The sequence below is a fragment of the Hyaena hyaena genome, unplaced genomic scaffold, assembly GCF_003009895.1.
Source record: "Hyaena hyaena isolate Hyena2069 unplaced genomic scaffold, ASM300989v1 scaffold_152, whole genome shotgun sequence".
NCBI lineage: Eukaryota > Metazoa > Chordata > Mammalia > Carnivora > Hyaenidae > Hyaena > Hyaena hyaena.
This window is the reverse complement of record NW_024080784.1, coordinates 702,053-718,869: the sequence shown is the minus strand read 5'-3', so window position 1 is coordinate 718,869 and position 16,817 is coordinate 702,053. Positions and strand designations below refer to the sequence as shown.

Genomic DNA, 16,817 nt, shown 5'->3' with positions numbered 1-16,817 from the left:
TTTGGACTTCGGTTCAGGGCATGATCTCATGGTTCCTTAGTGTGAGCCCTTGTTAGGCTCTTTGCTGACAGCTCAGAGCCTGGAGCCTGCTTCGGCTTCTGTATCTTCCTCTCTCTGTGCCCCTCCCATGGTCACACCCTGTCTCTCTTTAAAAAAAAGTAAACATATAAAAAAAAAAGTGGCTGTTTCCTTGTTGATTGGTATCTCTTCATATACTCTGGATATTAATCTCTTATCAGATATATGACATGCAAATACCTTCCCCATCCAGTAGGTTGTCTCTTCACTATGCACGGAGTCCTTTTATGCAAAGGGTCAGATTTTTCATTTCTAAATTCTGTAGTTATATCTTAACTACTCAATTTCTGTTCATCTCCTAAAGTAATTTATTTCTAAACCTGCTCTTTCCCCAGACTTCCCTGTACCTAGGGATGTACCACTCGTCCTTAGCAGGAGGCTCAAAAATTGAAACTCTTCATCTCCGAATCCCATGATAACATCAAATTAACGAACAACTTCCATTTCCCTTCACTGTGTTTGTAGATCTAGCCACTACTTAATGCGTATCTAATATGCTAGAGACTTGGAAAACACTGCTATTTAAAGACTTGCACAACGCAAAGGAAAAACTAAAGCAGAGGGAGTAACGAAGTTACCCAAGAACGCACAGTACACGAATGACTAAACCAGGATTTAAATACAGCGACTGAGCCTGGATTGGTCTCAAAACTCTGTCGCTAAGGGAATCTTCCCATGCTGAGGGGCCAGCGACCACCCGCGTTCTCCTTCCACAGGGAACGCTTCCTAGTCCGCAGAACCGCGAACGGGACGCGTGCTCGGCGCTCCCTTCCGGTTCTCGTGCTCAGAGAAAAAGGGTCCGTAGAGCTCTGCTTACTTCCTGTGAGGAAAGGAAAGAGCGGCGCCACCGGAAGCGAGAGAGGTGCTGTGTAATCGCCAAGCCCTGAGCCTTTGGGAGCTCCGAAAATGCCGGATTACCTCGGTGCCGATCAGCGGAAAACCAAAGAGGAGGAGAAGGACGACAAGCCCATCCGAGGTCAGTTGACACAGGCAGGGGCTCCGAGCCGGAGCAGGACCAGGCTTGGCCCGGGAGGAGAGGCGAGATTCCCGCTTGCCCCTCGGCGCTGTGTCCCTTTTGTGCCCCCGATGATTTAGTCGGGGGCGGCAGTCGGCTTACCCTGCCTGCTGCCTCTGTGTCCTTCAAGCTAGTCGAGGTTCTGTGTTCATCTCCGGCTGGTCGACATTGTAATCCGTATTCCGCTCTCGGGTCCTGAAGAAGGTAGGCACCCTGCTTGGCCTTGCCGGCCTTGAAGTTTCCCCGCTTGGCGGTGCTTGGTCACCAGGGGGCTCATTCTGTCCTCGTCTCCCTCAAGTGGGATGGCTTGGTGCTGTCATTGTGTAGCCGGGATCCTGAGGCGTAATGTTCTCTTTAGGAAACATTCCTTTGACTACATAGTTCATTCGTATGGTTGAAAACGCTAAAAGCATAAAAAAAAAAAGACACCTTGAAAAAGTGTCTGGTCCTTGGCCGCAGCCATCCAAGCGTGAGCCACCGTGGCAACGAGTGTTGCCATGTTGCGTTATCTTTCTAGACGTTTTCTGTGCATATATATATATATATATATATATATATACACACACACACACATACAGGCGTTTGTTCTTTACATAAACGTAGCACATTGTGTATCTTTTTTTAGATCTTAATGTGTATTAGGGATAAGTTCATACTGTTTTGCATATAAAAAGGCAGTGCTGTCTGTCTGCTTCTGCATAGTATTCCACTTTTTTGGGTGAGTAGTAATACATATAATTAATCCATAGTGATGCAAATTTAGATTTCTTTCAATCTGTTGGCTTTTCTAGAGCAATGAATAACCTCGTTTGTGTAACTTTACCATAGGCATAAACACAAGCTGAAGGGTAGATGTTGGAAATGGAGTTGTAATTTTGATAATGCGAAACTACTCTGTAGAGACTCTGCCACTTGACACTTCTACTCACAGTGCAGGAGATCTGCGCACCGAGCTTACGGGGTCTCTTGCCCTTTTAGTTCCCATATTTATTCTCTTTTCATCTTTTGTTCCTGACAGGCTGTTTTAAAAACATTCTTGCAGTGGTTTTTGTTTTGTTTGTCCTTTCTTTTCTCTCTTACCTCCCTAAACAGCTTCAGCCTCTCCTAGCACTGCTTTTTCTTCTTTTCCACCTCCCCCCACCAAAGAGATTTTCTCTCGGCTTTCATTCCACGCTCTACTGTTTGCCTTGAAAGTGTTTTAGGACACTGCGGACCTCAGAGCTACTCAGGCACCTGGTGGAAAACTTAGTCACAGAGATTTAACATTTCATCTGTGCATTTTTCTGGGTATGCCATCATTCTGTAAATGTATTAATAGATTTATTCCTTGCATATAGTTATGATTAACGTGTATAGAATTTTATGTGCTTCTTCACCCATATCTTAACCTGACCTTTATAGCAACACTGTGAGGGTGAAATTAGTGTTATCTCTGTTTCTCAGATGACAGAACTGATGCTTAGATTAAGTGGGTTTTCCAACATTACTTGGCAAATGCATGACTTTGATGGGACTTTGCTAGTGCCTAGGTCGTTTTGATTCTCAAACTCTGTTCTGTGGGCTTCCTATTCTTTTTGTGTCACCTCCCTTTGAGACTCTCCAACATCTGTGTTTTATACTTTGTAAAATTCTGCCTTCACCCAATTAGATAAAAGACCCTGGAGTCCAGGAACTAGTTGTTGGTTGTATTTATATCATTACAACTTTGCATAGTTTTTTTCAATTAATGGATTTAAATTGGACAGAAGAGAATTGTTAGCTCTACTTTCCTCTTTTTGAATCTGATGTATTCTCTCTCTTATTTTAGCTCTGGATGAGGGGGATATTGCCTTGCTGAAAACTTATGTAAGTCCTTTCAATGTCTACCAAATATACATGTTTTATGTTGAAATAAGAACTATTGTTGGTATTGGCCCCAAATGGCCCCAAAATAATTAGAAGAGATTGTCTAGCAGTTTATAATAATCCTCACTGTAAAAAGTTACATACCAGTTTCTCTCTAGATTAGATCAGAAAGTAAATATTTAGCGTGTTAAAGCACATGCATTTTTTATACTATTTGTAATTAAGTGTGGTGCTATATTGAAATATATTTGAAATAATTTACACCGATGTTTACTGTATTTAAAATGTTTGTAACTGAATTAGATCTGAAATGTAAAGTTTTAATGCATAGAAATGGGCTTGTAGTTGGGTTATTTAGGCATGATTTTCATTTGCTATCTTGTGTAATAATGCATTGTCTCTTTGGGCAAAAATGTTGGTTTGGGACTACTTCTGAAAATTATATACTCTCTCTGCTTCCACTTCACAAGCGTTGGGACAGTAATAGCTGTTGAGTTTGTAACTGTTAAAAGTTTCTGTCTGCAGTTTCATAAACTGTTGATGTCTTGATGTTCTAATTAAAGTGATCTTTATCTCCTAGGGTCAGAGCACTTACTCTAGGCAGATAAAGCAGGTTGAAGATGACATTCAGCAACTTCTCAAGAAGATCAATGAGCTTACTGGTATGTATTTCTTTATTCTTGTCTCTTGTCTTTAAAGGTACTGCATTAATTATATCAAAGGAGTTTAAATACAGATGTTACTCCTTCATGAATGACAGATAAAAATAATTATTATCCTTCCTATCTATTAGGAAATTGGATCTCCTTTAATAATCTTTCACTACTTTTTACAACCAAATATGATGCTTAAGCAGTTAAGCAAAAACATCATCCTTTAAGCAAGTAGTGTTTCTATTGGTCAGAGACAAGTTTGGTAAACTCTATAAACAACTAAAAATTTCTTAGCAAATAAAAATGTGGTCTCACATGGTATTGCTGAAGTAAGTGGGCTATTGCCCAGTAGTTGGAAACTTTTCTTCTCATGAGTTGGAAACTTGAGTGGTGAAGTTTCATAGGATTTGTCAACAATGGCATTGGATTTTGGCTTGTGGCTACCCCAGTGGTTTCCAACTGGGGTGATTTTGCCATAGCATCCCCTTCACCCAGGACATTTGGCAGTGACTGAAGATACTCTTCATTCTCATGACTGAGAGGTGGTGCTGGTGGCATCCAGGAGCTAGAGGCCGGGGATGCTGCCGACTGTACTGTAACACATAGGACACCCCCCCCCCCCCAGCCGAGTATTCAGTCCGGAATGTCAGTGGTGCTGAGGCTGAGGAAGCTTGCTTGCAGGTGATGCATTACATTTCAGTGAACTCTGTCATCCTTCTTTATGTAGGTATCAAAGAATCTGATACTGGCCTGGCCCCACCAGCACTCTGGGATCTGGCTGCAGATAAGCAAACGTTGCAGAGTGAACAGCCTTTGCAGGTTGCGAGGTATGCATAGCACTCCGTGGAAATGTATTCTTTAATCTGTATGCTCAAGCACTTCTTAGAATCCAGGGTATAATGCAATAGTTCATACAATTTTTTATTCCAAATTCCACATAAATAAAGCTTTCTACAGAAGTATCTGGGATTAAATTTTATGCCTTCAGTAATTATTCAAGAAGTAGATGAAGACATGATCATATAAAAGATTCAAATGATACACAAAGATCAGATGAAGACATGAAAACCTCATCTTCACTGTCTCACTGCCCCTTCTGCAGTTTTAGCTGAAAATAGTTTGATCTTCTTAGTCCTCCTGTTCCTTCCTGTATATATTTGCATGCAAAGGAACATATCTTGATTTTTTTTTTTTTTAAGTGTCTCTATTTCTTGTTTCTCTTGGTTTCAAAAATCACAGGGACGCCTGGGTGGCTCAGTCATTAAGCGTCAGACTTTGGCTCAGGTCATGATCTCATGGTTTGTGGGTTCAAGCCCCGCGTCGGGCTCTGTGCTGACAGCTCAGAGCCTGGAGCCTGCTTCGGTTTCTGTGTCTCCCTCTCTCTCTGATCCTCCCCTGTTCGTGCTGCCCCCCTCTCTCTCTCTCAGAAATAAATAAAACATTAAAAAAATTTTTTTTTAAATCACATAATATTTTGTAGATGTTGGTATGTTTACAATTTCTGTTATCCTACGTGGTGCTACATTGAGTGTTCGTGTTAAATATTTCTCTATATTTGTGCTTATATTTCTTAGTATAATTTATTAGCAGTGGAATTATGAAGTCAAAGGCATTTGCAGTTTTGAAAATCTGGAAAAAGGTGGTTTGACCAGTTCATAGTCCTTAACATGACGTTTTGAAGCAAATGCTGTTTGCCTGATATATGTGATCATCAATTTTTACACTTTTGCCATTTGGGGGGAAATGTCATTTATTTGCTTTGTGCTGATTACTAGTATGCAGCTGCTTCTTGTTCTTATTAAACATTTGTATTTCTCTCTCCATTTGTATTTTGTTCTACTGGGTTGTTTCTTATGCATATTTAGGAGCACTTTACATATTGTACATATTAATCTTTTCTTCAATATGCTACAAATACTTTTTCCCATTCTGTCACTTGACTTTTAACTTCTTGGTACCTTTTGTTGTACTAATATTTAAAGTTTTTAGGAGTCAAATAAAATATGTAAATATTTTCATTATGCCTTTTGGGTTTGAATGTTGCTCAAGAAGCGTTAGCCCAATTCAAGATTATATTCTTCTGTGTTTTATTCTAATCATTGAAAATTTTGTTTTCATTTTACCTTTTTACTGTAGCTAAAGCTTTTTTTTTTCCTCTACTCTTTTCCTTCCTCGCTCACTCCCTTTGTTCTGTCTTTTCCATTTATTTTGGTTTATTTTTCTGGCTTCTCTTGGTTTTAAGGAGTTAAATAATTCTATAAAAATACCTGTCTTTCCCAGCTCCTCTTCCCTGGAGACCTCTATTTTCAAAATTTATAGCTGGTCATTTTGATTTCTATCTTCCTGATTCCTACGGACAATGCAAAGTCTTGTGTATTGTAGATTGCATCTTCATTTTTTTTAGCTTTAGATAATCATCTCTTGGCTTGAGGATTTCTTTTTGTTTCCTCTTCCTTCATCCCAAAGATATACTTTTCCTATCCTTACATCCTCCTGATTATATTAACATTTTGGTTAGATCATTATTCATTGTTTTCATAACTGTGGCTAAGAAGTGCTATTCATAAAGAGGCAAGTAGTAAATAAACTGATTGCTTTTTCTTTCTTGTACCACTTTTTGTTTTTCTTGTCATAACTGTCTTGTTTTCTCATTTGCCCGGTTTTCTACATATATAAAAACTCCACTGAATTGCTCATCAGATGTGTTAAGTCCATCAGGTTTTTTTCACATGTACCTCGGGTGCGTCCTCTGCACCGGGATTCTCTCCAGTCCATTTTCCTGAAGAAGTCTTTCCCGGCTCTCGCCGGCCTGCTTCTGTGGGCTGGTCAACCTGCTGAATCGCAAGCGTCCTGTGACCTCTTTCCCTAGAGGTTCCCTTTGTCTCTCTCCTTTGGTTTGTGTGCCACGAGTTTGTCTTTTTGGTTTACTTACACCCGCATTAGGTGGGCCCTGTTCTCCGAGCTTCCTGCAAGACGTCAGTCAGGAGGTGATATTTGGAGACCACATGACCGAAAAAGTCTTGGTTGGTATAAGGTTCCTTCTTCAGAATTTTGAAGGCAGCGTTGTCCTCCAGCTCCCGGTCTTGTTGGTCTGAAGCCGTCGATTCCCAGGCTTGTACATGGGACCTGTTTGTCATGTGCGAGGGGTGGGGCCTCCTCCTTCTCGTAGTTCTGAACTTTCATGATGACGTGCTTCATTACTGGTCTGTTTCTTCTCAGCGCTGGGCTCTCCTGGCCTTCACTGTGGCAGTTTTTCTTGAAATTACTGGTTACTAATTTCCCATGTTCTTGGTCCTCTGTTCCAGACATCAGATTTCTGTTTTTTGGAAATTGGGCCTCCTGAATATCTCTGCTGATATGCTAATCTTTCTCTCCTGTGGGTTTTTTTTTTTTTTTTTTTTGTCTTTTTGCTCTACTTTTGGAGATTTATCTTTGAGTTCTTTTTTAAAAAATTTTTTTGAAAGAGGGAAAGAGCACCTGCACATGCAAGGGAGAAGAAAAGAGAATCTCAAACAGGCTCCATGCACAGTGTAGATCCTGACACTGGGCTCCATTTCACAATTCTGAGATCATTACCTGAGCCAAAATCAAGAGTAAGACGCTTAACTGACTGAGCCAGCCAGGCGCCCCTAGACTACTTTCTATTATCATGTACATGGTATTACAAATTTGCCTTCACCATGTCACACAGAAAAAACTTAAAATACATTTAAGTTAAAAATAGTAACAATGATACAAATGGATTTGAAGTATAAACTCAGAAAAAAATAAAAACACATTACCTAATTTGATGTAGGACAAAATGACTGTTTTCCTAAAGGGAAAATAAAATGGAAAGTAACTTAACAGAGAGAGGAGTATCACAAATAAAGAAATATAGTTATGAAAAATCAAGACATTAGAGAACTCCTTGGGGCACCTGGGTGGTTCACTTGGTTAAGTATCTGACTTCAGCTCCAGTCATGATCTCACGGTTTGTGAGTTTGAGCCCTGCAGTAGGCACTGGTAGTGCAGAGTCTGCTTGGGATTCTCTCTTCTCTCTATCCCTTCCCCACTTGTACCCTCTCTCTTGCAAAATAAATAAACTAAAAAAAATTAGAGAACTTTAAAAAAATTTTTTTTAATTAAAGTTTATTTTTGAGAGAGAGAAAGCATGAGAAGCAGAGAGAAAGGAAGACAGAATCCAAAGTAGGTTCTAGGCTTTGAGCTATCTGCTCAGAACTCGAGGTGGGGCCCAAACTCACCAACTGTGAGATCATGACCTGAGTGGAAATTGAACACTTAACTGATTGAGCCACCCAGGCACCACAGAGAACTTTAAAAAAATTTTTTTATGTATATTTATTATATTTAATTTAATAATAATTTAATTATAATAAATTATAAATTTATTATAATTTAGTGTTTATTATTATTATTTATTATTGAGGTACAAACAGTGCATGAGTAGGGGACGAGCAGAGAGAAAGGGAGACACAGAATCCGAAGCAGGCTCCAGGCTCTGAGCTGTCAGCACAGAGCCCGATGTAGGGCTCGAACCCACAAACTGTGAGTCAAAGTTGGACGCCCAACCGACTAAGCCACCCAGGCGCCCTGAGAGCTTCTTAATGATGAAATATTTGGGTTTAATTTTCTAGGGGAGTGTATCTTTTAAAAATTTTACTGCTTAGCTAAAGTGGAATGGACCCTTGGGGTTGAGCATACTCTGTAGAAAAGGATCTTTAATAAGTGGCTTAATTTCTGCAGTTCTCATTTACACCTACTCATTAGTTACTGCTTGCCCAGGAAAGAATCTAGTTACTTAAATTCATTATTAGTGGTTTAGGTTCTTTAATCAAGCCTTTTGCTGTGTTAGGTGTACGAAGATCATCAATGCTGATTCGGAGGACCCAAAGTACATTATCAACGTGAAGCAGTTTGCCAAGTTTGTGGTGGACCTTAGTGATCAGGTGGCACCTACTGACATTGAAGAAGGGATGAGAGTTGGGTAAGAGTCTACTTACAGTAAATACTTTTTTTTTTTTTTTAATACTCTGCTTTCATTAAAGATACCATGTCACATTCACATCCTTCGCTTTCTTTTGAATGAATGAGCTGAGTGCCATAAATACAAGGGATACTGTGTAGCAGAGTACAGCAGCTGGGCATCCTTCCTTCTGCAGCTGCTTCCTGAACTCCCACCCACCTCCTTTTCCCCATCCACACCGGAGCTTTTTGTGAATGGCTTTATATGTCATACATAAAGTAAATGCAGGATTTTAGAGTTGAGTTTACTAGTCTGTTGAAGGTAACGTGATGTAAGGAGAGGAAGCACTTGCTCTAGGATGGTTAGGAGGATTAAGGAAGTTACATACAGTACATGTAATTAACTTAGTAAGTTTCTTAAATGCATTGAGTGAGGATCTTTTTTACCTCCTTAGCGTGGACAGAAATAAGTATCAAATTCACATTCCGCTGCCTCCCAAGATTGACCCAACAGTTACCATGATGCAGGTAAGAAGATGCGGGAGGGAAAACGAATGGCATGACTTTGAATACAGTTGCATCCATCTCAAAGAATTTTGGGACTTTTGACTAGAAACCTGTCAATATGTGGACATGTACTGAAGAGTTGTGAAAATTTTTTAAACAGTTTTCACATGAGAAAGTCTTTATCTGTCTTTTACTGGTTTGTCTCTTGGTGTCATAGCAAGTAATACAGCAAGAGGTTCTAGAACATGGGCAATGTATTCCATTTTTTAAAAAATTCTTGTTAGGAGTCTGATTTTTCTTGTAGGGTATTGTGACTGCTCTACCGGATAGAACATTTGAACTAGTATTCCAAAGCTTGTGGCTTTATGTTCTACATTTTCATCCTTCTCTTAGGTGGAAGAAAAACCTGATGTCACATACAGTGATGTAGGTGGCTGTAAGGAACAGATTGAGAAACTTCGAGAAGTAGTTGAAACCCCATTACTTCATGTAGGTGGCTGAGTCTGTGCACTAAAATTTCCTGTCATGAGATAGCTTTAAAAATTTTATATTTTCCTTACTGAAAAATTTTCGATGGGGCAGAAGATAGAGGTGTGGTGAGTGGGTATGCTCCAGAAGAGAGAAAGCAAATTGGGCTCAGAGTGGTGGTCAGGCCTGTTGTAAACCGAATGATCTGCTGTTTTGAGTGACAGGAGTTTGAGGTGTAACCTTTAGCAAGATGTTAAATATGTTATAAGTTGTTGTAGAAGGAACCATGTGTTTTAATGATACCAAGAGGAAATAGGCTTAACTGGAATAAAATTAAGCTGAGGAGGATAATGGAAAACTAGAATATTAAATACCATAATACTGTTGTATTTTTGGAACTTTTGACTAGAAACCTGTCAATATGTGGCATGTATAGTTTTTTTAACTAGAGGGAAAATGTTTTAAGTCTGGATAGGAGAAACACCTTTAAAAGCTGTTCAGCATAATGTATTGATAGGAGTCTAGTTTAGATCTTATGTCTTAGAATAAGTAAAATTCTTACTTAGATCAAGTATATAGATTGTGGACTTGATAATTTTGGTTTAAATATAATGATACAGAAGTAGTTTTGTTTTTATCATACCTAAGTGATAAATGTAAACATCCTGTCTCCATCACAGCCAGAGAGGTTTGTTAACCTTGGCATTGAGCCTCCCAAGGGTGTGCTGCTCTTTGGCCCACCGGGCACAGGCAAGACACTCTGTGCTCGGGCAGTTGCTAACAGGACTGATGCCTGCTTCATTCGAGTTATTGGATCTGAACTTGTACAGAAGTATGTCGGTGAGGTAAAGTAAATTGATCAAAGAATATATAGCCCTGCCAAAGATATGTAATGTGGAATAGCAATTCTGATGAAGTTTTGGGGTGATAAGGGGGGTTCGTGGGGTCTGGAGCTGATAGCCAAGAGAGAATTCTTGAAGACGTCTTTGGTGCAAAAGGGTGATTTTATTAAAGCATGGGGACAGGACCCATGGGCAGAAAGAACTGCACTGGGGTAACTCATTATATACCCTCAGGTTGGGGGTTGGTCAGGGATAGAGTAAGTCTCTAAGGTATTTTGGAAGCAAGGTTTCTAAGACCATAAGGGGCTAGCTGTTGCTAGGGAAACACCATTTATTACCGTTTAATAAAACCTCAGTCATGAGACCCTTCAAATGTATATGGGGGGTGGTGGCGCATAAGCTTGGACTATGATTGCCATTATATATCTTGGGGCAGTTGAGATGAAGGAAGTAGACCTACAGGATCTTGAGGTTGGGATAATGTTAAGCCAGAAGTCACTTTTGTCCCTAGCAAAGTACATCCAGGGGCTCCTGGGTGGCCCAGTCGGTCAAGCATCTGACTTTGGCTCAGGTCATGATCTCACAGTCCATGGGTTTGAGCCCTGCTTTGGGCTCTGTGCTGACAGCTCAGAGCCTGGAGCCTGCTTCAGGTTCTGTGTCTTCCTCTCTCTGCCCCTCCCCCACTTGCTCTCTGTGTCTCTCAAAATAAAATAAAAACATAAAAAATTTTAACACACACACACACACACACACACACACACACAAAATGCATCCAGGCAGCTGAGTTCCTAGAAGGAGGGCACTCTGCCTGTTTCAAGGACTTGTCAGTGGGCTGTAGGTGGTAAGGGAATTTAATTTCTCAATTGCCTTAGTTTCCCACATCACCATGGCAAGCTCTTAAATCCCTTTCCTTTGTTCTTGGGGAGCCAGGAGTGTCCTAGAGATATTACATATAGTCCACCGGGGAGGGGGAAGAGGGTGCTGTTGGCCTATACTTTGCCCTCAGCTTGCCCTGTACTCCCTCATCAATTCCACATTGAAGGACTGAGACTTAAAATTTTTTTAATCGATGGTATATAATCTGTAGTTCAGAAGCCATCAGCCTTCCCTTGTGGTCATAAACAACTGCCTAAATAAACAACTGCCTGGGGCGCCTTGGTGGCTTAGTCGGTTGAGCGTCCGATTTTCGCTTAGGTCATGATCTCGCGGTTTGTGGGTTCGAGCCCCGCGTCGGGCTCTGTGCTGACTGGCAGCTCAGAGCCTGGAGCCTGTTTCAGTCTGTGACTCCCTCTCTCTCTTTTTCTCTTCTTCTCACGCTGTCTCTCTCTCTCCTAGAAATAAATAAAACATTAAAAAAAAAAAAATTAAAAAAAAAATAAAATAAACAACTGCCTAAAATTTTTAATCACTATGCTGGGATCTTTTCTACAGATTTGGTGTATAAAAGACCCCAGAAATGTGGTGGATGGTGCATTTAAAAGTATACTTTCATTTCAGAGGCAACGTTTCATATTCTCCTGAGAAAGAACACAGTTGTCTGTGTATGTGTGACACACAAACGTATACATGTATATATATGTTTTCATTAGAGAGGAAGTCTAGGACTGTATATATTGCATCTGAAACATTAATGACTAGTATACTTAGAATAAGAATTAGTAAAGGAGCTGTATTAGTTAAGGTATACTTCTATTCCTTGATCAAAACTTAAAAATAAAAGTTGGTGATCAGATGATCACCAAATGATAAATCAGATACCTTCTTTTATTTCCTCAAGTTTAACTGATTGAAGTGGTGCATTTAATAGTGTTAATTTGGCCTCTTGAAGTCTTGAAGTTATTGGTTATATAATAGATAGAGAATCATGAAATTAATACTGTTTTGAGGCTCATGAGATTAATTTGATGGAATAGGTAACAAGCTTCACTTTTTTTTTTTTAAAAGCTTTAGGTAATACTTGAGAACACTTAGGAATATTGAAAGGTTTGAAGCATAATTTCTTACTGTACTTGAAAGTTTTTTTAAGCCAACTCTGAATTAAATTATTTTTCTCATTAGGGGGCTCGAATGGTTCGTGAACTCTTTGAAATGGCCAGAACAAAAAAAGCCTGCCTTATCTTCTTTGATGAAATTGACGCTATTGGAGGTATGAGTGCTATTTTAGAGAACTACTTTAAGACTGGGTTTCGTGAGCGTTCTAAGGTAATATGTGTAGAGTTCTCCTGATATGTTAATCTTGTACAAAATTTTAATTCCAGCTCTCATATGAGCTCTGGCATGCCGGAAAAGATCTAATAACCAGTAGAAATATTAGGAAAAAAGAAACATAGAGCACTGCTATTTCTCCAAGTCTTTATCTTTGTACTTTTCCTAATTTCATTCACATGACTCTTGTTTTCATACTTTAACAACTCTTAACTCAGGATACAACTTCACAGTAAAGAAAGCTTTGGGGCATAATTTAACTGGTGGTGGTTTTTCGTGAAGTATACATAAAGTAATGTTATTGTTGGCTTCATCGATTTGATGAAATAAAGTTTTAGCTGTGTGATCTAGATAGGTTATTCTAACTACTCTGAGCATCTGTTCACTTGCCTTCTAAAGGGAATGATAGTTCGTACTTCATCAATTTTATGGGTTTCTGAGAGGTTTGAAGTCATAATAAAGGAGATAGACCTTGAAAGATACTCGTGTGGAAGCCTGAACTGTTACAATAGTCTTTGAGAGCAATAATTCTTAATAGCTGGAGGAGTGGCATATGTTCAGACAGTTAATGAACTTAGTGACAAAAATGACTGGGAAATATAGTTGCACTCTATAATGCTGTTTGGGGACTGTGGTTAGGTTACCTCGAGTCTTGTTTTTGGATGGATGGTGTTGTTCGGTTTGGACGCCTCCTTGGTTAATGTCTTCAAGGGCCACCCATAGTGTGAGCACAGCATATGGATGTAGTGTTGTGACTCTGAAGTTACTTCTATAGTGTTTTTGGAACAAGCCTTATGATGATGTCAGGATGCTCTCAAGCTGTAATTTCCAAAGTAGACTGTGTATCAAATAGTATCAGCATGCAGGAAGAAAATCTAGAATATTTCTTCATACTTTTAATCTCATTTAAAAATTTTTCAATTTTTTTATTAAAGTGTACATAATACATTAGTAGAACAATATATATTTATACAACTTAAAAAGGAAAATATATGTTTAGAGGCCCCCCCTTTTTTTTTAAAGCTATTTTGGTTGAAATGAGAGATTGACATTAATCTAGAGTACTCTCTCACATCTAAATCAGTGTGATGTAAGCTGTTACAGGTCTGCTGTATTATGGATTTAGCTGTATTTTTAAAGACCTTTTGGAGAAATTTAGAAGAGTATGATAGTTTCTTACATGGAGTCAGACACCATTGGAGTTCTAAAGGTCATGTGGATTCCGGTGCCTCATCCAGGTGTATATCGTGTTAGAAATGGAGGTGTTCTTGAGTGATTTAAAAACCAAAATTCCTCAAAGAGGACTTAATACTTTACTTTTTTTTTTTTTTAAAGTTTTATTTATTTTTGAGAGAGAAATAGAGATAGTGTGAACAGGGGAGGGTCAGAGAGAGAAGGAGACACAGAATCCAAAACAGGCTCCAGGTGCTGAGCTAGCTGTCAGCACAGAGCCTGATGTGGGGCTCGAACCCACATACCATGAGATCATGACCTGAGCCGAAGTCAGACGCTTAACCAACTGAGCCACCCAGGTGCCCCGAGGACTTAATACTTTAAAAGAGCCCCTTTTAAATATATCTAAGAGGAGTCTTTTTGAAAGATGCACTTTCTGATTTAGTTTTCTGTAAAGTAGGCTGTTCTTACAGAATGTGCTTAAAAGTGAGACGTCCACTTGCGCTGGAGTACTGATTTGAGCGGAGATCTGCGGTACTTCTAGGTTACACACAGTGCTGTCCCGAGTGGACGTGAAGAGCTTATTTTTCCTTTTGTGCTCTCAGGGGCTCGTTTTGATGATGGTGCTGGAGGAGACAACGAAGTACAGAGAACGATGCTGGAACTGATCAATCAACTGGATGGTTTTGATCCTCGAGGGAACATTAAAGTGCTTATGGCCACTAACAGACCTGACACTTTGGATCCAGCACTGATGAGGCCAGGGAGATTGGACAGAAAGATTGAATTTAGCTTACCAGATCTAGAGGTAGGAAAATTTTAGAGAAGGGATTCTTGAAATTTTTCCTTCTTGTTATGTTTTCCCATTTTAATATTTAATTCCCCTATTTTTAGGGTCGGACTCATATTTTTAAGATCCATGCTCGCTCAATGAGTGTCGAAAGGGATATCAGGTTTGAACTGTTGGCACGACTGTGTCCAAATAGCACCGGTAGGTTTAAAGGTCTTGCTCACTGTATTTGCCGGTCTGTCTGTTCAGGCAGCTTTAATAAGCCTACTGTTTTCTTTTTGTTTGAAAGGTGCTGAGATTAGAAGCGTCTGCACAGAAGCTGGTATGTTTGCTATCAGAGCACGGCGAAAGATTGCTACTGAGAAAGATTTCCTGGAGGCTGTAAATAAGGTCATTAAGTCTTATGCCAAATTCAGTGCTACTCCCCGCTATATGACATACAACTGAGCCCTGAAGACTTTCATGAAAACATTTCTTTTTGTTAGAATCCTAACCTTATTAGACTTGTTAATAATCATTACACAAAAATAAAGCGTTTCAAAATTGTGTGTTTCCAGATGTCTCTTTTCTGTAGTACAATAAAAGGTGATATCTGGTGTCATTTGTCAGAAAAGCTTATTACAATGTCTGTTGACCGTTTTTTGAATGCCTACATTTAAGGATCCCATCTCCTAAAGTGCTTGCGTAGACCACGTATGTTCTCCGCATATGCTGGCCTATGGGCCCTATTGGTGCCGACTGTATCTTCCCATCCGCGCAATGAGGCGGGTCTCAAGCATGTTATGTAAGGCCTGCAAAAGCTTTCCTGCCTGACTGACTTGGAGCTGGGATTGAACATCCGGATGTTTGAGCCCCGTCGCCTGTGTTCCTCACCTTCCTGCCTCTCATCACAATAGCCCATCTAGGCACAGGACCACATGTTCTTTTTTTTCCTATACCACATTGAGTAGTTAACACTTTGGCCAAAGTCTCTTTAAAGTGGAAGAAGCATCAGATGTCTTAGGTTTTGCTTTGCCATTTGAGTTGATTTCAAGTTAATCAAGAATTAGTGATTATAATGGCCAGTGAAGTAGTAAAGCAGAAAGAAAAATATATACACAATTGGTTTCATACAGAGAAGTACTTCTTTTCATCTTGTAAATTAGTGGTTTAAAATTTCAGTAAAGTTCCTGTTAGACTTCCGGTGAAGTGAGGTATTTCTAAAAGTAAAATTGTATTAGGATACTCAGCAGATCTCTTTAAAATTCTTTCTTGTGCAGCTACCACCAAATCCCCTCCTGTCTTGCACCACAATTATCCTCCCCACCCAAATATGGAGACCCAAGCACAATAAAGAATGTTTTTACTGCAGTTCAATATTCATAAACAAGAAATGCAAAATAGCAACAGCTGGATACATTTTAATTTAGAGAAAAGAAAGTGGACAACATAATGCTTGAGTGTTGTGTTGAAATTATTTCAAATTGAACGTTTTCAAAGAAAAATGAAAGCTCTTTGTTCATAAAATCCAATCAGCATTCTTTTCTGTCTTCATTTTTCTTTTTTGCAAAACTGATCAGAAAAAAATTTTTAAGCCTGCCCTGGTCTTTCATGAGGTATGAAATAGGGTGAACCCTTTCTAAGGGTTAGGCTTATAACAAAATACTCAAGTAAATGAAGATGTAGGTTTTTGTAATATTTCAATAAGTGTAAGCATTTAGATCACACTCTTCGAAGTCTTATGATTTTTTTCATGTAGCCACATACTTCTATCATATGCATGACTCACACTTGGTATGTTGAGCTCACTCAGGCCTCACATGTTCTAGACTCTGGAGAATCTTGACATCTCAGTTACATGATGAAAATCTAACTGGCCACACATCAAACTGACAACTATTTGAGAAATTTGGGTGTTTATGTCCAATAGCATCAACCCTACCTAGATTAGCATCTTTGTATCCTATTTTAAAAGAAATACACATTCGTTGGTAACCCCCTCCACCTAAAATATGTACTTGTGTGTATGTATACATGCATATATGCATGTTTATGGGCACATGTGTGTCATACATAAATCAGGGTGCTGATAAAACACAAAGAGTTGATGACTCTAGCAAAATGCTGTAGTGATCTTTAGAAAATACTTTTAAAAAACACTGTAGAAATGGATTGGATTTATAAAAATTTAATCTCCATAAAGCTCAGGTTCATCTGTTACATAAAGTGAAATGAAAAGCCTTTTTTTCAAAGGCAGATAAATTTCTGAGATGTTCAGACTTGATTAAATCCAAGTC

The 16,817-nt window shown here is 39.2% G+C and overlaps 1 protein-coding gene across 1 annotated transcript; it reads left to right on the top strand.

Annotated features, from left to right (window-relative positions):
• The first annotated feature begins 910 nt into the window (after positions 1-910).
• On the top strand, positions 911-15,088 carry PSMC2 (proteasome 26S subunit, ATPase 2). Its single transcript, XM_039239112.1, has 12 exons — positions 911-1,054; positions 2,901-2,938; positions 3,519-3,600; positions 4,319-4,418; positions 8,447-8,578; positions 9,012-9,084; positions 9,457-9,552; positions 10,212-10,376; positions 12,432-12,519; positions 14,357-14,559; positions 14,646-14,742; positions 14,831-15,088. Exons 1-12 carry the CDS (start codon positions 985-987, stop codon positions 14,986-14,988), a joined length of 1,302 nt encoding a protein of 433 aa, XP_039095043.1. The 5' UTR covers positions 911-984; the 3' UTR covers positions 14,989-15,088.
• Positions 15,089-16,817: the final 1,729 nt, after the last annotated feature.

Coding starts and splice junctions, on each gene's coding strand:
- PSMC2 (XM_039239112.1), top strand. CDS start 985: ATGCCGGATTACCTCGGTGCCGATCAGCGGAAAACCAAAGAGGAGGAG. Junction 1,055..2,900: donor GGACGACAAGCCCATCCGAG/GTCAGTTGACAC, acceptor CTCTTATTTTAG/CTCTGGATGAGGGGGATATT. Junction 9,085..9,456: donor CAACAGTTACCATGATGCAG/GTAAGAAGATGC, acceptor TCCTTCTCTTAG/GTGGAAGAAAAACCTGATGT.